The 25,688-nt window shown below is 35.2% G+C and overlaps 2 protein-coding genes across 3 annotated transcripts; both read left to right on the forward strand.

Annotated features, from left to right (window-relative positions):
- Nucleotides 1-7,675: 7,675 nt before the first annotated feature.
- LOC115994622 (ATP-citrate synthase beta chain protein 2) lies at nucleotides 7,676-14,645 on the forward strand. 2 transcript variants are annotated; one of them, XM_031118827.1, is made up of 17 exons: nucleotides 7,676-7,873; nucleotides 8,758-8,886; nucleotides 9,055-9,157; nucleotides 9,833-9,898; nucleotides 9,987-10,110; nucleotides 10,186-10,320; nucleotides 11,014-11,074; nucleotides 11,182-11,258; nucleotides 11,599-11,754; nucleotides 11,868-11,996; nucleotides 12,127-12,259; nucleotides 12,355-12,482; nucleotides 12,818-12,923; nucleotides 13,028-13,104; nucleotides 13,214-13,284; nucleotides 13,421-13,705; nucleotides 14,205-14,645. In XM_031118827.1, exons 2-17 carry the CDS (start codon nucleotides 8,787-8,789, stop codon nucleotides 14,278-14,280), a joined length of 1,827 nt encoding a protein of 608 aa, XP_030974687.1. In that variant the 5' UTR covers nucleotides 7,676-7,873; nucleotides 8,758-8,786; the 3' UTR covers nucleotides 14,281-14,645. The 2 variants fall into 2 exon arrangements, with proteins under 2 accessions (XP_030974687.1, XP_030974688.1); XM_031118828.1 differs by having other exon boundaries at nucleotides 7,726-7,873; nucleotides 8,740-8,886.
- A 2,588-nt stretch (nucleotides 14,646-17,233) lies between these two features.
- On the forward strand, nucleotides 17,234-24,971 carry LOC115993774 (phytochrome B). Its single transcript, XM_031117746.1, has 4 exons — nucleotides 17,234-19,670; nucleotides 20,568-21,375; nucleotides 22,507-22,800; nucleotides 24,104-24,971. Exons 1-4 carry the CDS (start codon nucleotides 17,594-17,596, stop codon nucleotides 24,321-24,323), a joined length of 3,399 nt encoding a protein of 1,132 aa, XP_030973606.1. The 5' UTR covers nucleotides 17,234-17,593; the 3' UTR covers nucleotides 24,324-24,971.
- Nucleotides 24,972-25,688: the final 717 nt, after the last annotated feature.

Here is a 25,688-nt window from a genome sequence, read left to right on the forward strand (position 1 = left end):
TTTTTGGGAAGTTATAGTATATACTTGCAGCAAATCATTCTATTTCTTTGTTCGGAAAAAGAAGAGGTCAATTACTTTGACTTTGCACAAGGTATATTAATTAGGGTGAAGATGCACATTGCTTGGATTATTAATTTTTTAAATTGAATTCAGTCATAGACGACATGCAAATGGCAATTACCTATTCAACTATAACATTATATCGCTTGTCAAGGGAATTTCTTCTAACGATTTTACCCTTTTTATAGAAATAATAATAATAATAAAATAAAATTAAAAAATTAGAAAAGAAGAGAGAGTGGATGTGGATGTGGGGGTGTCTTTGATTCAAATATTTGAGGACAAGTAATGTTAGTTGAGTTATAAGGCTTTTGATATTAAAATATCACTTGACTCACTTATTATTATTCAATATAAAATTTTGCGTTATAATCAATCAATCATCTCACACTTGAATATTCTAACATACTCGGTATAATGTTAAATTGTTATGAATTGTGTACATAACATATTTTATCTTTAAGCTCAAAAAAAAAAAAAAAAAAAAAAAAACCACTTGTGAGTTGAGTCGGTCCAGTCAGATGGTACCTACCCATACCTTAAGTGCATGGGAAACATAGGGGTCACATAGAGAGGGGTGAGATATTTACATAGTAATATTTCTAACCAGTTAAAAAAAATCAATAAAAAAGGAAGAAAAAAGCTACTCCCTCCGTCCCACTTTGTTTGTCCTCTATTCTATTTTGGGATGTCCCAAAATATTGTCCTGTTTCTAAAAATAAAAGTTATTAATTTACTAATGTTCCTATTATACCCCTATTAATTTACTAATTCAATTTTTTGATAAATTTATTTAAAGATAGTTTTAGAAATTTATACATTTTTAAAAGATAGACAAAACAATAAATGATGTTCCCTTAAAAAGTTTGACTTTTCAAACAGGATAAACAAAGTGGGACGGAGGGAGCATAATATATTGGTAAAATCAATTCCATTTTCTCTATTTTTCTCTTCTAAATACCCAATTAATACGAGATAAATTTTCTAATCATTTTTCCTTTTCTTTTTCCTAGGCCAGACATTATCCTCTCATCCCTTTCTTCAAAACTTCAAACAATAGAGTTAGACAAAGAGCAATCCATATAAACAAATCTTGCACTAGTTTCTTAAAATTTAATCAAATATATTGTTTTTATCTCTAAATTTTACATGAAGTTTATTTTTCGTCTCTAAACTTTAAAAAGTTTTTTTTTTTTTTTGTCCTAAACTATTGAAAATATTACATTTTCAGTTACTATTGTTTAAAAAAAAAAATACTTAACTAAAGAAAAAAACTTATCTTTTTTTGTATTTAAGCTTAAATAACATTTTTATATTGTGCGTGTGGCCAATAATTTTGTACCATCTATTCACCACATGTGTGTTCTTTCTTTATTTTTTTATCTCGTGATTAAAATAGACATGTCAAATTCTCTAATGCCAATAATAGTGTCACCTAGTTAGGCACATAGGATAGTCAAGAGTATTGTAGCTAAATGACATTGCATAGTCTCCCTTATAAAGAGAATTAATATTTGAATTTCCCACTTTTCATATATATATATATATATATATATATAAAGTTAAATATGGTGGATGGATTGACAAAAAGTGTAACATTTATAATAGTTTTGTAAAACAGTATTTTTTGTCTATAACTTAATAATGTAACAACGTGGACACATGCAATATGTTTCTTTATTAAACTTGAAAGAACTTCCACTTAAATCAATATTAATAATAATAATAGTAGTTGTTATTATTATTATTGAGTGCTGACATTATTTTCTAGGGTAAGGTTTGAGTCTAGTACCCAGTTGTAATAGACTCGTTGAGATAATGACACGTATTTACTTTTGGACATGTACCACCGTCTTAACAAAATGTACAAAAATCATAAATAATAAATGCATCATTATTTTGCAAATTAATTATCCTTTTTTAAAGAACTAACTCGTAGGAAATGAGACCACACAAAACATTAATAATTTTGTCACAATAATGTCTGAATCAGAAAATCCAAGCCACTCCACGTGAAAAATTAAGCTCAAATTGCTTTTGAATCTATAAGCACCCATAGAAAGCTAATGGACCACCATGGAAATTGTTACATTTAAGGCTATGTGACGTGACAAAAAAATTCCATCCTTTAAAGAAGAAAACCAATCCAAATTTCAGGGAGTTTTTTTTTGTTTTTGGTACAAAAGGGAACGGCTCTTTCAAATTGGTGGAACAAAACATTGGGGGGGTGTTCCATGACCATTTATTAGGTTAAAGGTTAATTAAACTTTTCCTCTTTAACTAACATTCTCATAAACTTTAAAACTAAGCATTGTTCCTTCTTAATTATTGATAATAAACAGTTTACCTTATGATTTTTGTTAAATTTAATTAAATAAAAAAAAAAAACACAAGACTACCATAATATAAATTTTTCGTTAAATTTGATGAAAATTTTAATGGTAGTAACAAAGCGTTTATTAGGTGAATATTGCTAAAGAGTTAGAAAAATATTGTAAATATATATATATATATATATATTTTTTTTTATATCAGTAGCTATACTATATGTAGGGGCGGTTTTTGGGGCCCAAGCCCAGCAAGTAAGTGGTTCTGGCCCAAAAGTCCCCAGACAATGAATTTGTAGAGAGTGGGTTACAGAACTAGGGCTAAACGAAGTGAAAGTCAGTTAAATGTATGCCATACAGCATATTGGACGTGAGAATATTCCATTTTAGTTCACAGGATATCGATCCGAGGAGACGTATAAGTGCACTTCTTGCTCTGGTTACAGTCTACAGAATTCTTTCACTTCTCTCTCTCTCTCTCCTGAGGGACAACTTTCGCTTTACCCTTCCCCATCTGCTGGTCCTCCTCGACCCTTTTGTACTTGTCAATTCGGTCTATGAGTTGGCGCACGCTGGTGACTGGCTTTCCAGTGAGGAACTTTCTTAAGCCATGTTCTGTCGGCAGGCCCTTTTTGAACGTACTAATGGCGACGTCATTGTAGTTTCCTTCTATCTCGTTATACATTTCTCAATATCTGTCCGAGTAAGCCTTCAGCGTCTCTCCTTCCTGCATGGACAAGGATAGGAGGGAGTCGAGGGGCCGAGGGACTCTAGTGCTGGTGATGAAACGGGAACCAAAAGCTTGCGTCAGCTGTTTAAAGGAATCTATGGAATTCGGCTGGAGGGCATCAAACCATCTCATTGCCATGGGTCCCAAGCTGGATGGAAACACCTTACACATTAACGCCTCATTCCTGGAGTGGACGGTCATCCTCTGATTGAATTGGCTTACATGTTCTACTGGGTCGGTCCGACCATTGTATATGGCAAACGTTGGTTGATGGAACCGCCGAGGAAGCACTGCCCTCTCTATTCTACGCGTGAACGGCGATTGGGAGATGCGATCCAGGGCCTTGCTCATGGCATCGTTGGCTAGGCCTTGGTAAGATGGGCTTTTGTGGTTACGTTTGCGAGGTCGCTCTTCCTCGTAGGAAAAGGTCTTGCTCGGAGGGGTTTTTGATCTTTGTCGGTATTCGTTATCCCCATCACTACTAGTGCCCGAGTTGGGTGAAGGACGTTTCTGCTGCGCTTGGCGCAGCTTCTTCTTCAGATCATCAATCTCTTGTTGTAGAGCCCTTCGATCATTTTGCTTATGGGACGTATGATCCTTCCCTTTTGAGCAGCTTTTACTCGTGTGAGAGGTGTTCACACTGCCCTCTCGTTGATTATCTTGGTCCTTCCTTCGTTCGAGATTTAAAAAATTGTCCTACCGTTGAGAATCTGCACGTCCGATTTGGCGTGGACCTGATCCTTCCATTTCTTACTGTTTCACTTGTCGAGACACAAGTTCTTCCCACAGACGATGCCAATTGTAGGGGCGGTTTTTGGGGCCCAAGCCCAGCAAGTAAGTGGTTTTGGCCCAAAAGTCCACAGACAATGAATTTGTAGAGAGCAAGTTACAGAACTAGGGCTAGACGAAGTGAAAATTGTCCTGCCGTTGAGATTTAAAAAATTGTCCTACCGTTGAGAATCTGCACGTCCGATTTGGCGTGGACCTGATCCTTCCATTTCTTACTGTTTCACTTGTCGAGACACAAGTTCTTCCCACAGACGATGCCAATTGTAGGGGCGGTTTTTGGGGCCCAAGCCCAGCAAGTAAGTGGTTTTGGCCCAAAAGTCCACAGACAATGAATTTGTAGAGAGCAAGTTACAGAACTAGGGCTAGACGAAGTGAAAGTCAGTTAGATGTATGCCATGCAGCATATTGGACGTGAGAATATTCCATTTTAGTTCACAAGATAATCTGAGGAGACATATAAGTGCACCTCTTGCTCTGGTTACAGTCTACAGAATTCTTTCACTTCTCTCTCTCTCTCTCCTTTTCCTCAATTCTCCGATCCCCTCTTCATGGGGATCTCCTTCTCTTATATAGCACCCTCCAATTGATAAGAGCCTTACACTTGTTGACCATCTGGACTTTCACTTGAGTGCCTGTCCCATCGGACATCCACCTTATCTTTCTGTGAGTTGCACTGGCCAAGATAACACTATTCACTTGTCTTCTCTACATTAATGCAGCTGGAAAAGTAGTTTCTTGGCATTTAATGCGGCAGCTGTGATTGCCTCCTGGACGTCTAACATTTTCCTCTTACTTGGGATGGTTCCTCATTGTGTGCAGGGTGTACGTTGGACTCCCATTTGGTGTGTCCGAGGAGGCACTCCTCCTCGGACGCCCCTTAAATAAGTCCGGCCCAACAGGATTGGGCTGGGAATCTTCTGGCCTCGTTTTCCCTTCTTGTTAAGGCTAAACTTCGCGCGGGGCCCAAAACCCACTGTTGACTTGTAAATTTCACCCCTACACTATATATATACCATAGTTAAAGAGAAAGATACCATATGCACTAAGATTAAAAGATAGTAACTCTTTATCCATCTCTACTAAAAATTGGCTAGTATTTAAATCCCAGCCAAGAACATATAATTCTGCCACTGCTCTAAGCAAACCAATCTAGTTTTTACCGAAGAGTTACACAATTCATGCAACATAACGTGAGCAAGAATTCTTTTCGATAAATGTAGTAAAATCTGTGGTATCTTGTCTGGAAAAATGCTATATACGTAATATTTTTACATCAATTTCACAATAAATTTTAGGTGACAATTTATTATTAATGATGACTAACATGTAAAAAAATAATTTTAATAATGAGACTCAAATTAAAATTAATAATAATTGGGTCATATTAACGGATGCACCTAAGACAATTGTTAATAAATCATATCAAAAAAGTTTTAACATCATTTTCATGGGAAATATAAAAAATTGTCAACAAAATTAATTGTTTTATCATTTTTTCATAAAATGTTTTTAAAAATAATTCTTAAACTAATGTCCTTAGGACATTTGTTAGCAATATTTATCATAATAATTTACTAGATAAAATTAAAAAAAAATTATTATAAAAAAATTGTGTATGTATCCATTAATCACTATTAATGTCTATAAATGTTTATTTCGTATATTCATAATAATTCATGAGTGAAGCCGACAAGTGAGAAAAAAAGGAGCATGAGAACAGTAAGAAGTCGACAAACAACGTACATGGATGGGTCATTCGAATTTTCTAGTTTTAATGGCAGGTTAGTAGTTTACGCTTCATTCAAGGGCCATTCACTAGTTGGCATTCATACCTTCTCTTCCAAAATTGACAATACGTATAAAAAAGAAAAAGAAAAAAGCCAAACATTTTTTTTGGGTCAAGCCAACCTTTCGATCCCCGTCTACCTACCACTCACACACACACACCAGACAACCCCACTGGGCCCAGTCCTCGTTTCTCAATTCTCTCTCTCAAATGAAACCGTTACAACCAAAAAGCAAACTTCTCTTCTTCTTTTTTTTTTCTTTTTTCTTTTTTTTTTAAGAAGAAAAAAGCAACTTTCAATATAGAATAATGATAGAGACATATAAAAATGCACAATTTTATTCCATAATTCTATATATTTTCATGTATCTATAATATTACTCTTGAATGTATAGTCAGAAAGTTACTTTTTTTTTTTTTTAATAAACTTGACTTATAAACTGAAATCTTAATGAATATGAATATGATACCTATAATCCATAATAATATATAATAAAAAGCGTTTAACTTTTGTTCTATTTATAAGATTTTGTCATATAAGCTTTAACTATCATTATTCTATTCTATTTATTTTTGTAATTAATTTTAAATTATATTCAATATTTAAATAATCAATTAAAACCTTACCAAATTATATAAAAAATCATAATAAATACATAATACCTATGAATAATTATCATAATTATTAAATTTCATATGTAAACAAAAAATAAAAGAGAAAAAAAAATCGTATATTATTAATTTTTCCATGCATTGCACATGTTATTATCTAGTGGCATTATTTTTAGCATTTGAGAATTATTTTTAAAATAAAAAGATTGAGCATGTGACACCAAACTATTGATTACACACAAGATATGAAATATTCTTTTAAAGATTTTGTTAACGGATGTTGTAAAGGAATTTGTTAGTGAACAATTTTAAAAAAGTTTTTATGAAAAGAAAGTGGTATCAAAACTTTCTTAAAATAGTAGTTTGTTAACAAATGTCTTAAGGGCAATTTGAGAGAGAGAAAAAAACACCTTATCTTAAAGCCTAATACACACACACACTAGCCTCTTCGCTTTGAGGCTTTATTTATTTATTTTGGGTTTAATGTCATAATTTTTCATTTATTCCAATTTGAGGTTTACACATTTTTCTACTAATATTACATACCTCTTTGAAAAGAAAAATGGTGATGAAGTGAGAAAAAAAAATTGTGAAGATCAAAGGAATTGTGGAAAGAGATAAAGAATAAGAGATTAAAATAAAAGATCAGTAAAAAATTACAAAAACAAAAATACACAAACTTAAAAAATAATGATATCAACAATATAAAAGGAAACAAACCTTTTTGAAATTAGAGGTAGTGATGAAGTGAGTAAAAAATTAAGGCAATCCAAAAGCTAGTGCAAAGAAACTAAAAAAGAGATGTGTGAGATATATCTAATAGAGACAATGTGTTTTAATTTTTAGTAAAAAGATGTGTCAAACGTAGTTTTTTTATTTTTATTTTTGAGAAAATGTGTCAAATGGTAGATATTGGCTTGTTTCTAACTGTTTATAATTTTTTTTTTTAAAGAACACATTTTTTAAGGATATTATTAAAAAAAATGTAAATTTCAATATTAAAAAGGGGAGAAATAAAAGAGGCTCAAATTTAGGAGTTTTAAATTTAAAATGTGGAGAGGGGAAACGTGGATGATAAATCTATTTTATTTATTTATTAATAATTTATCCAAAATTTAGGAGTTTTAAAATTAATGATTTTACATGTCTAATTCTATAATTTAAACTTTTTAACATTTGAATTTTAGGATATTTTAAATATCAAAAAATATAAATACAAATAGAAAAAACTCCTTAAATACTAATTTAGTATATATACCCGTTGTTGTAATTTGATAATAATAAAACAAAAGGGTTGTTGTAATAAAAATTCAATCGTAGTCATGAGCTAACTAACAAGTGCCACGTGCGCAACTCACCCCTATGCGAGTCCGTATGTTCAATGTGTAGCTCGTGTTGTGGTAGCTCCACTCTCTCTCTTAACTCTCATTTTCTATATAAACTCATCCACCCTCCTTTTTTCCAGCATCACAATTCCCCATCTCATTGATTCAACCGCCACCGCCTTACCAAACCAATTCCAACGAGGCCTTTCACTCAACTCCCCGCCCCCCTTTTCTTCTCCGCCAGGTACATCCCATTTCCCAAACCTTCTTTCTTTCTTTTCTTGGTTTTTGTTTTCGTTGACCCAACTTTAACTACCGCAATTCTTTTCCGGATCTGGGTTTTATTTTTTTTCTTTTCCATTTTCTCGTGGATTCCAATTCCTGTTTGTATTTCAACTCCAATAACTTAGATTATTCGACTTTTTCGAGGTTGAGAGCAAAAATGCTCTGTTTTCTTTGTTAGTGGGCTGTTTGGAGGTTTCAAAAGTTTGGTACCATTTAGTATTTACTTATAAAAGCGCGAGATCTGGTCGTTGTTTTGGAATTGTTTCTAATTGTGTTTCGTATGAGCTAAGGTTGTTGGATTCTATATTGGGTTTTGTTAACACACATTGTGTGTTTCGCTTATTGAATCAAAAACTGGGATCTGGGTTGGTTATAGTTTAAAATTAGGTGCACTACTTTCTTTCCCATTTGTATTTTTGTATTTTTTTTGGATAGATACAATGAGATTTGAACCTATTCAAGGACAGTAGACTTACCAGTTGAGCTAACTTTGGATCTGCCTTATAGATTTATTTGATGCAGGCTTTTTTTTTTTTTTTTAAATTTATTGTTACAAAGTTCTATACTATATTGTTGTTTAGTAACAGAACTTATTCGAATCTGGTTGGTCTTTATTTGAGAATATGGTCAATGGATTAGAGATGGATAATTAAGTGCTAGCCTATGAATATCCTGGAGCAATTTAAATAATGTTTCATGCACCAAATGAAGATTGGAGTTGATAAAGAGTTAAATACAAGTGTGATCTAAAGTGTTTGCAGCAATTTTAGATATAATTGTGGTAACTTCTAATGCTCCTTCTATATTTGATTGACTTTCCTAAAGTATATATCTTGTTCTTAGGTGTGTAAAGGCCTCTTTGACTCTACACCATGGCCACTGGACAGCTATTTTCCCGCACCACACAAGCTTTATTTTACAATTACAAGCAACTTCCGATTCAGCGGATGCTTGATTTTGACTTCCTTTGCGGTATGCATAAAATCCCTTCTCTCTTTCGTTTTGCAAATGTTTATTTATTTTAATGAGGATATAATGATATAGAGATTGAATTTTCGTTAGCGTCATGGATTAGTTTTCCATCTTTGTTGGTATTATTGGATTTTGGTGTTAATAGAGTGTTCATACTTGTATCTTTAGGGAGGGAAACACCATCAGTTGCTGGAATCATTAACCCTGGTGGCGATGGATTTCAGAAACTTTTTTTTGGTCAAGAGGAAATTGCTATCCCTGTGCACTCAGCGTATGTCATGTTTCTTGCTTTCTGTTTCTATGTTAAATCATTTTTCAATTATTATCAAATTTTGGATTTAGGATAGGTGACTACTTATGCATAACATATTGCTCACATAAAATAATCGATGTAAGGAACTACTTGGTATTGATAATTTATGCATAGATATGACTCATTATAAATAATGGAGTACATTTTTATCTACACATATGGGACGCAAATGGAGTTACTTGTATTAGTCCTAAGTATTGATGTTGCATGCAAAATGCCTAAAATGTTGACCATAAATCACAAAATTGCAGTATGCAAACTAAACTTTCAATACAATGGGAGTTTTGAAGATTCTAAGAGATCCATTCTTGACCTCAAGTTATTTTTCTTTAGAACTTTTTTGGATTGGTTGTTTGCCTCGCGAAACCAATCATTCTCTTCTATCTTTGATTTTCTTGATTCTTGTAATTTACACTCCCTGTGTACTAGGGTGTCCTTTTTTGATATCAATAAATCTTGTTACTTTTCAAAAAAGAACTTTCGATACAATGAACATACTTGATACTGCTGTTTATATCCATCACATTTTCATTACATGTTAGAGAATACAAAGCAGCTTAATTGTGGTTTCTGAACAATGAACTTGAATTTCTGAGTTAAATTCTCTCACCTTCATGTCAATTTCTTTTGCAGCATTGACGCAGCTTGTGCTGCACATCCCACTGCTGATGTCTTTATCAACTTCGCATCATTTAGAAGGTTAGCACTTATTGGATTAACTATATTTTGAAGTGCCAGACTTCTTTAATTGTATTTTATAATTAATCATATATTGATGAATATGCAGTGCCGCTGCTTCATCTATGGCTGCTCTGAAGCAACCAACCATTCGAGTTGTGGCTATCATTGCTGAAGGTGTTCCTGAGTCAGACACTAAGCAATTGATTGCATATGCACGGGCAAACAATAAGGTGAGAGGAATGTTGCATATTTAACCAGATAAAGAGAATAACTAAGCAGTGCTAATTTTAATGCTGCTGCTGCAGGTTGTTATTGGCCCAGCAACTGTTGGAGGAATTCAAGCCGGAGCTTTTAAGATAGGTGACACTGCTGGAACTATTGATAACATAATTCAATGCAAGCTGTACAGGCCTGGATCCGTTGGTTTTGTCTCCAAATCTGTATGTAGTCAATCCAGCCTTTTGTCTCTTCCTAGCATGTATAGTTCTCACATTATGGACAACTCTGCCCTGAACTCCTTAGAAACTTCCTAGTAATAATTACAACTTTCAGACTGCTCCATGGTTTTCTTATAAGAAATCTAGAACAGCATAATGTGCTTTTATGTGTTAAACCAGTTGCATGATGGGTTAAATTAATTCTCAAGTTCATTCTTCACCTTCTGAATCCTGTGTCCGATGAGGTTTGTTCATATCTGTTGTGTACCCATCAACTTAAAATACAATACTTTAACCTCATTTATGCTCTTTATCCTCTTAATTCAGATGTTAGTAGAGATGTAAAAAATAGTATAGAACAAGGATTCTGTAGGAAATATAGGGTTGAGCAGTTTTTATAGCTAAGTCTTGAACAGACTCTAATCTATGAAGCACAATTTACTACTTTATTTGGCAGATGGACTTGTGCAATCTTTAAAAAGGTTGTCCCAGTGCACAAAGCTTCCACTTGTGTAATCTTTAAATTTGCTGAAATTTTATTTAATCTTTGAATGCAAAGTGAGATTTAATGTCATTTTTACATGGCTAAAACTTCCTCTGGACTTGTTCAATTTGGTTTTCTAGCACTGAACACTGTTGTGTTTGCCTAGAATGTCATGTGGGTGTTGATGCTTAAACAATTTCTTACAATTACAGGGTGGGATGTCTAATGAATTATACAATACTATTGCCCGTGTTACTGATGGAATTTATGAAGGTATACATATGCTAGCTATATTGTTTAATTTTTTCTTAATTTTGGCTTTAATCTCTGTGGATTTAAGTTGTAATTTAAACTTTAATGTGTTATTGGAACTGCTTCAGGTATTGCAATTGGAGGAGATGTGTTCCCAGGCTCCACTCTATCTGATCATGTTTTGCGGTTTAACAACATCCCACAGGTATGTTATTGCTTTTATTTATTTTCTTCTTGGTGCCCTGCCAACTGTTTCCCACTGTATGTGCAGTTTTCCTTTGTGACAAGCTATGAAACCATCTACATATTTGAATTGTCTTGCTATTCACATTCTGCAGGATAAGTCCATATTTTTTGGACCAAAAATTTATGTTCTCAATATCACGTGTATGCAATTTTCTATTGTGAAAATTTGTAGATTCTGTACTTTGACTAGCATGAAAGCTGACAAAATTTATGACACTGTAACCAAGTTTTCTTATGTTGGACAATTTACATTTTTTGTTGTACATCTATCTGAGTTTTTGGGGCTATGGCTTCCTCAGATTAAAATGATAGTTGTACTTGGGGAGCTTGGTGGGCAAGATGAATATTCCTTAGTTGAAGCCCTGAAGCAGGGAAAAGTAACTAAACCAGTGGTTGCTTGGGTTAGTGGAACTTGTGCACGACTCTTCAAATCTGAAGTACAATTTGGTCATGCTGTAAGCAACTACCTCAACTGTCTTTTACTAATATTTGGTTAATGCAAGTATTCTGTAGCATAAGAGGGGCATCATTTCTAAATGAAAATATTTTTGGTATTGTCTAAATTCAGGGTGCTAAAAGTGGTGGTGACATGGAGTCTGCACAAGGCAAAAATCAAGCACTAAGAGAAGCTGGAGCTGTTGTTCCCACGTCATATGAAGCTTTAGAAGCTGCGATTAAGGAAACTTTTGAGAAACTGGTTAGTTTATTTGTATAATAAAACCAAAGGAAAAAGGTTTACATGAATTCTCTTGGGCTCTTCAACTAGCTGTAATTGGCTTCTAAAAAAAAGAAAAACTAACTGTAATTGTATTTTTTTTCCCTGATAGGTTGAAGGGGGGAATATTACAGCAGTAAAGGAAGTTATACCTCCACAAATCCCTGAGGATCTTAACACAGCCATTAAGAGTGGGAAAGTTCGTGCTCCAACTCATATTATTTCCACAATCTCTGATGACAGGGGTACCTTTCAAACCCATAATATTCTAATTTAGCATTCATGTGTTTTATAGCTTAGATATCATTTGCACTAAATTCTTTTTTCAATCAATTTGCAGGTGAGGAGCCATGCTATGCTGGTGTACCTATGTCTTCCATTGTTGAACAAGGTTATGGTGTTGGTGATGTTATCTCTCTTTTGTGGTTCAAACGCAGCCTTCCCCGTTACTGCACAAAATTTATTGAGGTAGGTTGCTAATGACCATAGAGATTAGTGGGAATATGAAAAATTAGGGTTAAGAGAGAGAGAAGAGAAGAAAGGTTTAGGGCTTGATCGGTTAGTTCCTTACTAGCACATATTTATATCAGAGTGATATGGCAAGATTACATAAATATCTCCACGCTAATATAAAATAACAAGAGTAACTCCAACAAGATTGTTTTTGTTTGTAAACTTGTATTTGTTTAAAGTTTTTACTTGATTTAGCTGAGTGTCCTGCTTGTTTTCCATTTAAATAAACGCTTCTTCTGAAAGAACATGTGTTTACTTGTCCTTTCTCTAATACATATGGAATTGGTCAGATATGTATCATGTTATGTGCCGACCATGGTCCTTGTGTCTCTGGTGCTCACAACACTATAGTAACAGCAAGAGCTGGAAAGGACCTTGTTTCGAGCCTAGTCTCAGGTATATAGTTTGCCATCTGAACTTATTACTTAAAATTGTTGAATGGACTTGCTCCTGTGAGCTGAACTGATTATGGAATAGTGAATGATGAACTTGTTAAACAGGTTTGCTTACAATTGGTCCCCGATTTGGTGGTGCCATCGATGATGCTGCTCGATACTTCAAGGATGCTTATGACAGGGTGAGACTTGATGGCACTATGAGGGAAACTCTTTTTTTTATTAGATGGTTTGCAAATACTATGATGATTTGGAGATTTTGATATGCTATACCCCTGCTGTGTTTGCCAGAATTTGACACCTTATGAGTTCGTTGAAAGCATGAAAAAGAAGGGCATTCGTGTACCAGGAATTGGGCACAGGTATGGAGAGATTTTTACTGTCAGTATGTTTTCAGATTATGCAAGACTAGAAACCATGGAAATTTTTATAAAAATTATGATTTTAATGGCTATATTGCAAATCTGACTATTTGAAACTCTTGTTTGCTGTGGAAAGGATTAAGAGAGGTGACAACAGAGATAAGAGAGTAGAGCTACTACAACTGTTTGCACGCACAAATTTTCCTTCTGTGAAGTACATGGAATATGCTGTGCAAGTTGAAACCTACACTCTCTCCAAGGCAAACAACCTGGTGCTCAATGTAGATGGTGCAATTGGGTCCCTTTTCTTGGATCTCCTTGCAGGCAGTGGAATGTTCACCAAGCAAGAGATTGATGAGATTGTCGAGATTGGCTATCTGAATGGACTCTTCGTGCTGGCACGCTCCATTGGTCTGATTGGGTGAGTTAGATTACGCTAAATATTTTCTTATCCAGTCCTTTGGGTTATGTTTTGTGTTGGTTATTAAGGTACAATCAAATCCTTGATATTGACACACTGGCAGTTGGAATACTGACCCATCTAGCCTTTTTATCCACAAGGGTGATATCGTCCAACATTATATGGTCCCATAAGAGACAAGATGGTCCTATTTTTACTAATACATACATGACTTGTTAGTGACTAGAATGTATACTTCCAAAACTTTGAGTATCTAGTTTCCATTATGCACCTGAATGTGGCCTACTAGGACCAAAAACAAAAGGTGAGCAAAGAGGAGAAGAAAAAAACAAAAAAACACCAGCACTATGGTACAAAAGATAGTGCTGATTCAGATGACTACGCAAGGGTGGGGAAGGGGGGGGGGGGGGGGTTCGGTCAGCATGTACTTCCCACACGTGGATTTTCTTTTAAAGGCCTTATAGTTCTATCTCACTGATTGCTCCTTGTTCAAAAACAGGCACACCTTTGACCAGAAGAGATTGAAGCAGCCGCTATACCGCCACCCATGGGAGGATGTTCTCTACACCAAGTGAAAGCATTTTCAATTTGCTGGAACAGCTCCAACGGTCCAACCTGCTTTTAAGTAGCAATTTATTGTTCAAGTTTCTACAATTGGCTGAAATGATCGTCTGTCGTTAGACTAGTGTTTGTACTTTGTACCACTAATGTCAGGTTAAGTATCTTCATTTGTAAGCTGTATCAAAATTCATAAGAGGGAACTCTCAAACCACCTTGTTCAACGAAGTTACATTTCCATTAAGAAATCCTGCTTTCTGTTTTGTATCAAGAAGATATAATGGCATGTAAGTGAAATTGTGCAGAGGCATGCAGGTCATTATATTCTTCCCATTTTGGGTTATGTTAGTTATTTTAATATGAATAATACCATTTCTATATCCTTTCTCGTCCACATATGAGATGGATCATTTGAAAGAAGCTTGAAAGTTCCCAAGCATGAAAATAATGTCTTCCTTAAAAATTTCATATAATTAAATAAGATTGAACATTGAAATTTCTGTTTAGACCCCAGTGATTAATTAGCTAAATTATCAAATTATATTGGGGAAGTGATCCACTCAGACAATTAATTTTTCACTATAGTTAAGCAATTAACAAATCAATAAGTAATATAAAAAGCACAATTAAGCATGACATAACATTTGGTGATGAAGTGGAAAATCAAAGTAGAATGTCTTTAATGGAGAAACCACTTCGGGGATACAAACAATCTAGAAGAAAATTCACTGAAATGAGAAGAGTAGTTACAACGATATACTAAAAAGAGTTTTGTACAACTAGACCCTTTATTGTAACATGTGCAAATATCCTGCATTCCAAGGGACATCTTTAAAGATTTTGTTGTAGTGAATCTCGTTAAAAAAAAGACAATGGTTTCAAACTCACAAGCTTCACTTTGGAATTGCAAGAAGAGGCAGTAAACAAATGTTGTTTTTTTTTTTATGAAGCACAAAGAAAAAAAAGGCACAAAGTTTTCTCTCTGAATAGCATAGGCCATGGCATTTTTTTCCCCTTTATTGAAAACTTGTGCAAAGCATAGTTTATATAGTTGCACAAATAGGGTTTAAAAAGACGACATAAAACTTATTTGTAAATAGATTAGGAAAATAGATTTTTACGACCTCACTCAAGCGAGAGACTTGCAAAACTCTCGGACCTTTAATGTTCCACTTAAGCAAGTTTACCGTCTTGCTTGACAAGCACACACCTCACATCGCACTTAATCGATCTCGACCTTTGCTCAAGCAAAACTCTTTAGTACGCATTTCTTTGAGTAGCTCTAAATATAAACTAAAAAACTAGCTAGATTTTCAAACGGATAAAATTACATCAATAAATTTGAATTTATTACTGTGGGGACAATTTTTGCTTCAAAGGCCAAGGGCTAGACCATGTTGGAACCTTAGGCAATTTTTGTTGTCCCACATTGGAAAGAAAGCCTCCCTCTTTGCACCTTATAAGGCATGAACCGATGGTGATAGAGTACCACTAGTATGGTTGATCCTTTTATTGTGGGGACAATTTTTGCTTCAAAGGCCAAGGGCTAGACCATGTTGGAACCTTAGGCAATTTTTGTTGTCCCACATTGGAAAGAAAGCCTCCCTCTTTGCACCTTATAAGGCATGAACCAATGGTGATAGAGTACTACTAGTTTGGTTGGCCTTTGAAGCAAAAATTGTCCCCACAATTACCATAAAATGTTATGGAATGGACCAACACTAAAATCCTAACACACATGATCCTAATTCATAGTGTAATCAATAAGTTTAGTGGCACAATTAAAAAAAAATAAAATTCCACAGCTGTTAATATAGTCTATTATAATCGGTTCATAGAAAAATAGTATCAATGATGAGTTTATGTGAAATTAAAAAATGATTTCTTGTATGCTTAATGTGGATCATGGACATATATAGAGAGCTAAGAGAGGTGATCAAAAGGATACTGTTGTGGTGTTGATCACAAGGTCTTAGATATTTAAATTAATAAATTTCTCTCTTTTGAAAAAAAAAAATTCTCATAATAAATAAGTTCTTTAATCATAATAAGAAGATTCCTTTATAATGATTCTTGATGGCATATTATGGATGCAAGATTTTAAAGAACATGTTTATTATTGTCATGTTTAAATTGACTAGTCTTTGAGTGAGCCAAGTTAAAATTATGTTTGGTCATCTTGACCCGATTCAAATTAGGTTGATTCTAATATAATGTATGCAAATCGAGTAGATGACATAGAAATTTTTATGTTTAGTAACAAAGATATATAACATTTCTCTCATATGAGGTACATCCTCATTACTATACTGATTTTAATATAAGTAAGAGATAGTTTTGTTTTGTGTTAAAGGAGTTGATGAGATGTGGCAAACGTTTGAAATCTTTTTGGCTGTAAAACATTTTCTTGGTCAACCGAAAATATTTTTGAATTAATCAAAATTTTATACCAAATAAATATTTGAAAATATGAAAAACATTTTCCAACAAAACAAACACAATTTTATAAAAGAATTTTTTTTAAAAAAAATTTGCAAGTAAAAGAACTATTAACTCCAAATCAAATGCATCTCCCTCCCTTTGTCACATGATAACTCATGAGTAATAAAATTATGGACCCACATAAACCTATTATTTTATTTTCACCGCTTATAACTCATTGTATAAAAAAAAAATTGTTGTGGCACTTACTTGATCTTTTAAAAACAGAAGTGCGAAGGTAAAAGATGAAGATGACAGAGGTGGCCCCGCAACAGAAAGTAAAATAAAAAATCTGCAGTTTTTTTCATGCATGGGCATGGCCCCCACTTCCCAAACAACAAAACATGATCCAAATGGCCTCATATTCCCATCAGCGTTAGCTTTTCTTATACCCACAAGTATTTCCAGCACAGCAAAATGAAAAAGAAAAAAAAAAAAGAAAATACAAACAACAGGAACAAAATAACAGCAAAAAAAAAACAAGAACCCTCAAAATCAAAAAAGCAAAGAAAGACCTCAATCAAACCCCAAATAAATTTTTTTTTCTTTGCCCTTTCCCACTTCTCAAAGGGCATCACATAATGCAGCAACGACAACAAAAATAGCAACGCCAAACACCAAACACCAACACCACCAAATTTAGCAAACCTTGAAGCAAACACTTTTTCACTTAAAAAAACCTTAACCATACCTTAACAACTCTTTAATCAGCACTGAGAAAGTGAGAATTTCTCCATGCTCATGTGGGTTTTTGAGTATTTTAAGGTTTGAGGTTATTTATTTTTCATCACCAAATCTAACAAACTCTGAAATCAACTGGGAAAAAAAAGTGAGAGACCAAACTCATCAATGGCTTCAAGTAGCAGAGCTACACACTCACACGGCACCAAAACCAACACCAGCAATAGCCAAGCTCAAAACATGAGGCTTCAACAAAGTGAGTCCACAATCCCCAAAGCCATTGCACAGTACACAGTGGATGCTCGTCTTCACGCTGTGTTTGAACAGTCTGGTGAGCCAGGTAAGTCCTTTGATTACTCTCAGTCCGTTAGAACCGCAACAGACTCAGTTCCTGAGGAACAGATCACAGCTTACTTGTCTAAAATCCAAAGGGGTGGTCATATCCAACCTTTTGGTTGTATGATTGCTGTAGACGAAGTTTCTTTCAGTATAATTAGTTTTAGTGAAAACGCACGCGACATGCTTGCTCTTTTGCCTCAGTCAGTTCCCAGTCTAGAAAAGCCTGAGATTTTGACAATTGGGACCGATGTGAGGACGCTCTTCACGCCCTCCAGCTCTGTTTTGCTTGAGAAGGCGTTTAGAGCTAGGGAAATCACGTTGTTGAACCCGGTTTGGATTCATTCCAAGAATTCGGGGAGGCCCTTTTACGCGATTTTGCACAGGATAGATGTTGGGATTGTGATTGATTTGGAACCTGCAAGGACTGAGGACCCAGCTCTGTCGATTGCCGGGGCGGTTCAGTCACAGAAGCTAGCTGTCCGGGCGATCTCGCAGTTGCAGTCATTACCTGGTGGGGATATTAAGTTGTTGTGTGATACTGTGGTGGAGAGTGTGAGGGAGCTTACTGGGTATGATAGGGTTATGGTGTATAAGTTCCATGAGGATGAGCATGGTGAGGTTGTGGCAGAGAGTAAGAGGCCGGATTTGGAGCCGTATATTGGGTTGCATTATCCGGCCACGGATATACCTCAGGCATCGAGGTTTTTGTTTAAGCAGAATAGGGTTAGGATGATTGTGGATTGTAATGCCATGCCAGTTGGGGTGATTCAGGATGATAGGCTTATGCAGCCTTTGTGCTTGGTTGGTTCAACGCTTCGTGCTCCCCATGGCTGTCATGCTCAGTATATGGCTAATATGGGCTCAATTGCCTCATTGGCAATGGCGGTTATTATCAATGGAAATGATGAGGAAGGAGTTGGTGGGCGGAGTGCAATGAGGTTATGGGGTTTGGTGGTTTGTCATCACACTTCTGCTAGGTGCATTCCATTCCCTCTTCGCTATGCTTGTGAGTTCTTAATGCAGGCTTTTGGACTCCAATTGAATATGGAGTTGCAATTGTCATCACAGATGTTGGAGAAACATGTTTTAAGGACGCAGACCCTCTTGTGTGATATGCTTCTTCGTGACTCACCTACTGGGATTGTTACTCAAAGCCCTAGTATTATGGACCTTGTGAAGTGTGATGGGGCAGCCCTCTACTATCAAGGGAAGTACTACCCTCTGGGTGTGACCCCAACTGAGGCCCAGATAAAGGACATAGTAGAGTGGTTATTGGCTTTCCATGGAGATTCCACAGGTTTGAGCACAGACAGTTTGGGTGATGCTGGGTACGATGGAGCAGCCTCACTTGGAGATGAAGTTTGTGGAATGGCTGTTGCTTATATCACAAAAAGGGATTTCCTGTTCTGGTTCCGGTCCCACACTGCAAAAGAAGTCAAATGGGGTGGCGCAAAGCATCACCCTGAGGACAAGGATGATGGGCATAAGATGCATCCGCGTTCTTCTTTCAAGGCATTTCTGGAAGTGGTAAAAAGCCGCAGCTTGCCATGGGAAAACGCAGAAATGGATGCAATCCACTCTCTGCAGCTTATTCTGCGAGACTCATTTAGAGATGCTGAGCCAAGCAATTCTAAGGCTGTTGTACATGCCCAGCTTGGCGACATGGAGTTGCAAGGTATGGATGAACTCAGTTCGGTTGCAAGAGAAATGGTCAGGTTGATAGAGACTGCAACTGCTCCTATATTTGCTGTAGATGTTGATGGCTGTATAAATGGGTGGAATGCAAAGGTTGCAGAGTTGACAGGGCTCTCAGTTGAAGAAGCTATGGGGAAGTCTTTGGTTCGTGATCTTATTTATAAAGAATATGAAGAAACAGTAGACAAGCTTCTTTCTCGAGCTTTAAGAGGTAGTTGATTCACACATAATGTCTTTGTTCCTGCCAATTTTAAAAGTTTAATAAGGGGGTTTTATTGGCATCCTGTAGAAATGTTTTGGTCCAGTTCATTCTGTATTGCATTAAAAGGCACAAAGAAAACCATTGATCTTAAAATAATTACAAAAAATGAGTTCTTTTCTGACAATAAAAGCTGCAAGTATGTTGCATTAATTTTGATTTTTTTTTTTTTGAATCTGAAGTGCATGTTGTGGATTAGATTTAAAGCAAGAAGTTGCTCACTTTCTCTACGTATGCTGTGATGGCTTCGTTTGAATGGGATGTCCTAAACTCCATCCGTTGACCATTATACGTTAGCTTGCCTCTTAAATTATTCTTCCCATTTGACGGAGTAAATTTGTAATCTGCCAAAAGTTTAGTTGTTGCTTGTGCTGTGTCAATATATTTGCATTATATCTGCAAGATATTAGGACATTTGAAACCATCCCTTACTATAAGTAGGTTCTACTAAAAAGTTGAAGTTTCCACTATGTTCTCCTTAAAAAACCTAGTGGATGCCCTATCATGCGGTTGTTGATCATGTTGCTAGCATCCTGACATGGAGAGTGGCATGATGTCCAATATACATAAGAAATGCCAACACAGAGACAAAACTAAAATAGACCTGAACATGATGTTGGTGTTCAAAAATGGATTCTTGTGCCAAAAAGAGGAAGAGAAAACCATTAATCTCCATGTTTTATGGGTTGGAATGTTAGAATCTTATTCTTACTATTGGTTTACAATATATTGATTAGTATCCGAGTTTAGAAGCAACCTTCTATCTTGATACATAATATTTAGTATTTGCCTTGGATGGGAGTTGGTTTTGATAACATTTTGTATATCACTTTAGTTTAATCAATGCAGGTGAAGAAGATAAGAATGTAGAGATAAAACTGAGGACATTTGGCCCTGTGCATCATAAGAAGGCTGTATTTGTGGTAGTCAATGCTTGCTCTAGCAAGGATTACACAAATAATATAGTAGGAGTTTGTTTTGTTGGTCAGGATGTTACTGGTCAAAAAGTGGTGATGGACAAGTTTATCAACATTCAAGGTGATTACAAGGCTATTGTTCATAGTCCCAATCCTTTGATCCCTCCCATATTTGCTTCAGATGATAATACGTGTTGCTCTGAGTGGAACACTGCTATGGAAAAGCTCACTGGGTGGGCCCGAGGGGACATCATAGGAAAAATGTTAGTTGGAGAGATTTTTGGCAGTTGCTGTCGACTCAAGGGTCCAGATGCTTTGACAAAATTCATGATTGTCTTGCACAATGCAATTGGAGGGCAAGACACAGATAAATTCCCATTTTCTTTCTTTGATCAAAATGGGAGATATGTACAGGCTCTTTTGACTGCAAACAAGAGGGTAAATATGGATGGCCAGGTTATTGGAGCCTTCTGCTTCTTGCAGATTGCTAGTCCTGAATTGCAGCAAGCTCTGAAAGTTCAGAGGCAACAGGAGAAGAAATGCTTTGCAAGAATGAAAGAGTTGGCTTACATTTGCCAGGAAGTAAAGAATCCTTTGAGTGGTATTCGCTTTACTAACTCACTTTTGGAGGCTACAGACATGACCGAAGATCAAAGGCAATTTCTTGAGACTAGTGCTGCTTGTGAGAAGCAGATGTTGAGGATTATAAAGGATGTTGATCTGGAGAGTATTGAAGATGGGTGAGTTTTTCTTAAACAAATCACTTAAAACTATCAGTTTATGCAAAAGAAAATGTGATGCATGTAGCAATATTTTCTGTCAATTGCCTACTAAAGTCTTACAAATTTCTTTCATATGCAATGTATACTAGTTGTAAGTTATCAACATCTCTGTATTGGCTTTACAGGGAATCTAAATCTAATGCGTGTTTCTGCCAATTATATGATATAGACAGCCAGATTGATATCATGTCGTTCCCTTCAACAGTAGCTTTTGTTCTAGATAAGCCAAAAATATATGACTATATAGATGGTGATATCCTTTATAGTACTGTAAATGTACTTAAAAAGTTTTGGGGATCTCAACAAATCTACCAATGCGGATTCAGGCTAAAGAAGTGTGATTTTATCCAATTAACTTGATTATTTTCCCCGCTGGTTCCACAGATTGTGGTCCATAACCCTGTTTAAGGAGAAGAAGCATCATAATTCCTATCTGGTAAAATGTATAATGGCTCTAAGAATTGCCAACACATGCTCAATTTGTAATTCTGATAATAATGGTTTTATCGCCTTGCTTCTCCTTTTCATTTCCTTTTCCATTTCTCATTTTTAGCTCTATAGAAATGATTTTGAAATGCTGCATCCCAGAGTCATGCTTTTAGAGTCTCATTTTGGTTCATGACTTCGTTTAAAAAGTCCTTGATTGATGTGATAGTGTGCTATGATGTTGTTATTGATCCAAATCTATTGACTTCGAGTATCACTTGATTGCTGTTAGCTTATCAAAAACTATTTTGACTGGCTATGTGGATTTTCTGAATTATCATTTCACACACACACAAGTATTATTACTGGTGTTAATTATAAGCTTTCCTGCTAGGATATGTTAAAAGAGGGAAATCCGCACAATGTTCATGCTGATAGAATAAATAATCAGTTCTTTTATTTTAAATTTGCTTTGTGTTTTTGGCGAATTCCATTTTTTTGCCCTTTGATTGAACATGATGCCTTTTATTTTTATCATGTCTTAATTCATTGCTACCATGTTTAAATTCATGTTTGTCTTAACATCTCATCTGAACTTCAATGTTATTTTGTTAATGAGAAAGATATGACTTGGGTTTCTAATTTTATTTTATTTGGAATCAGTTCATTGGAGCTTGAGAAGGGAGAATTCTTTCTTGGGAGTGTCATAAATTCTGTTGTTAGCCAAGTAATGATGCTGCTGAGGGAAAAAAATTTGCAATTGATTCGTGATATTCCAGAAGAAATCAAATCATTGGCTGTTTATGGTGATCAAATAAGAATTCAACAGGTCCTAGCTGATTTTTTGTTGAATATGGTGCGTTATGCACCATCACCAGAAGGTTGGGTAGAGATTCATGTTCGTCCAAGCTTGAAGCAAATTTCTGATGTACACACTCTTGTGCGTACAGAATTCAGGTATGTTGGATTCCAATTCATTTTTACCTTTTTTCTAGTTATACCATGATGGATTATTACCTATTTATTAGAAAGGAATAATTCCTTCATTTTATTTTTCCCATAAAGTTGAGCTGGTCTCAATAATGTATATGTTTTGTCTGTGTGTGCACAAACATAATTTTGCTGGTTAGTTTTAATTAATGGTTGTCTTAATTTTGATTGCTGCTTTCATCTCATTTTGTCCTTCAACACTCCTAACCATCATTATACTCAGTTCTCAATAATATTTTGTGTTCTTTAAAAAAAAAGAGAGCAAGTGTCATATTGGACTGATTCAAACAAGTTAAGCATTCAATCAGATCTGAAGTAGTTGAGTCATCATGTGAGTTTAACAAAGTCATTTGACTAACACTTATCATGTAGGTGTTTTATGGTGGCAACTATTGGTCCTAGAATGGATTGTTGTTTGTACTATCTCTGTAAAATTTCACAATATGATGGTTTAAAGTTGTTAGTATTCCTCTTACCTATAACATGCTCAGGCTTTTCCTTAGTTGTCCATATCAGTGCCAATGGGGCTTGTGACTTGGGTTCTGTAGATATATGACATATCCTTACAGTATTCTTGAGGTCTGGAAGGTTGACTACACTTTGAGCTGTCATGTGAGGTTCTCTAACATAATCTTGAGGTCCTATGAAACTTAGGGATGCCCTCTTAGACTTGCTTGCATCATCAATTTTTTAGATTTATGCTAATCCATCAACACCTTGTTGATTTGTTCACCAACACTGAAATCCTGCTAAATACTGTTAAATGTTTGGGTTATTTATTTATTTATTTATTTATTATTATGTTTTTTTATAATAATTAATTTTTTTTTTATCAAAAAAAAAAAATAATAATTAAAAATGTTAGGGTTAGACTAACCAGTCAGAGTTGCATCCCTAATATATGATAATTTATTTTTTTGGGGTAAAATTTATCATGTAAATCTCTTAGAGCAGCAATTTTACAATCATGCGCTTTAAGCAAGTTAGTTGCTTGATATTTGGTGAATAAACTTGTGTTACCATACTTATGATTCCCCTGTGCATTATGTTGGCATGGTCTTACTGATATGTGCTTTTGATTTAATTTCAATTGTGGATTCCTTGTTAGCCAACTTATTTTGTAAAAAAAGATTATATGGAAGTAATTTTTGATCACTTGCAAGTTGCAACTTATTTTATCTTTATGTATATATATGTGTGTATGTGGACATGGATCTTATTATTAATTTCTTTGATATTGATTCAACTAATATTTATCTTATTTATGAAGGATGGTAAGCCCTGGTGAAGGTCTTCCTCCTGAACTGGTTCAGGACATGTTTCATAGCAGTCGATGGTTGACTCAAGAAGGCCTAGGGCTGAGCATGTGTAGAAAGATTCTAAAGCTCATGAATGGTGAAGTCCAATATATCAGAGAGTCAGAAAGAAGTTACTTCTTAGTTATTCTAGAACTTCCTGTGCCTCGGAGAGGATTAAAGAGTATTGACTAAATTATTAGCATTAAAAGGAGGCCCCAAAATCAAAGCCTTTTAGTTTCAACCTGAGATACTTCTTCTGGCATATACCCTTTGGATGGCTTCCATAACCTGGTTGGTTACAAGGATTACACTTGCACCAAAGTTCATTCAGCTGAGTATTGAATAAGATTAAGAACATGTCCTTCTACCCACTTGACATGTTATTCACATTGCTTTTAGGCAAACACCAGTCTCAACTTCCAAACACAGTTTCTACTTATATAAGATAGCTGATTGATTTCTAGCTTAAGTGTAGTCTTAAGAAGATCTCTCAGATATAGTTATGTGCCAACCTTTGTTGCATGGTGTGCCACCATGTGTATTTATCACGTGAGCGAGTGCAAGCGGGTGCCATTCGAGATTGGTATTGAGGATTCCATTGTGAGAAGCAGTGCTTTCATGGAATTACGGCAAGATTGACTAGCATCTTTCTACTGCCATATTCTACTGCTTTTGGGTTACTCCTCCTAAATATAGTTTGTTGTATATCCTTTCTATCTGTGTAATAAAGTCAATAGTCCTGCTATAGTTGTTAAATTTTTATGTTACAAGTTGTGTGAATCTGATTAATGTATGTATATGTTTTTGGTCTATTCGGTATACAAGTTTATTTTTAACTCATGGTCTTGTCTACTTTATGAGTCACGGTTTGGCGAAGGCATCACATGAATAAAATTCCTTTGTCTCATCTCATGAATAAAAATCCCGTATATCACCACTAGTGTTCTAATTTACATTTCATTAATCATAACTTGTCATATCTTTTTTTTTTTTCTAAGAAAAAAAAATCAGTTGAAGTTTAAAATGAAAAAAAAAAAAAAATCAGACATATGACAGACTATGATAAATGGAACATAAAGTGGATTATTAAAAATGGGATAGAGAATTTTTATTTGTATTTCATGCATCGTGTATCATTCCTCTCACAATGTGTAAATCTCACATGGCTATGGAGTCTACACATTGTAAAAGTAATGATGCACATATCAAATACATGAGATATTGTATTGTTTCGTTTTGTTGTGTTTTTGGTATATAGCAGTGACGGATGCCAAGGGATATGTGAGATTTGGTGTCGAGAACATCTTTGAGCATGTGGGTGGTACATTCAGTTTGCTGTTGATATTCTGCAGTCATTTCCCACCCCCCCCACTAAAAGCCATTCTAAAAAAAAAGGGTGGAAGGAAAAAAGCCCTTTCCAAGGGTAATCCTAGAGAGATTATTCCATAGTGCAGTAGGACATGTGAAAAGGGACAATGAATGATCACCACAGATTTCCCCATCTCTGTAGATGGGGATGTTCCGCTGTCCTTCAACATTATGGTATGGATATGGTAG

This window comes from Quercus lobata, chromosome 6, assembly GCF_001633185.2.
Source record: "Quercus lobata isolate SW786 chromosome 6, ValleyOak3.0 Primary Assembly, whole genome shotgun sequence".
Lineage (NCBI taxonomy): Eukaryota > Viridiplantae > Streptophyta > Magnoliopsida > Fagales > Fagaceae > Quercus > Quercus lobata.

Bases quoted from the DNA above. Each gene is read 5' to 3' on its own strand.
- LOC115994622 (XM_031118827.1), top strand. From the start codon at position 8,787: ATGGCCACTGGACAGCTATTTTCCCGCACCACACAAGCTTTATTTTAC. The intron at 11,755-11,867 runs GTAAGCAACTAC...GTCTAAATTCAG, and splicing joins AAGTACAATTTGGTCATGCT to GGTGCTAAAAGTGGTGGTGA. The intron at 12,260-12,354 runs GTACCTTTCAAA...ATCAATTTGCAG, and splicing joins CACAATCTCTGATGACAGGG to GTGAGGAGCCATGCTATGCT.
- LOC115993774 (XM_031117746.1), top strand. From the start codon at position 17,594: ATGGCTTCAAGTAGCAGAGCTACACACTCACACGGCACCAAAACCAAC. The intron at 19,671-20,567 runs GTAGTTGATTCA...TAATCAATGCAG, and splicing joins TCTTTCTCGAGCTTTAAGAG to GTGAAGAAGATAAGAATGTA. The intron at 22,801-24,103 runs GTATGTTGGATT...TTATTTATGAAG, and splicing joins CTTGTGCGTACAGAATTCAG to GATGGTAAGCCCTGGTGAAG.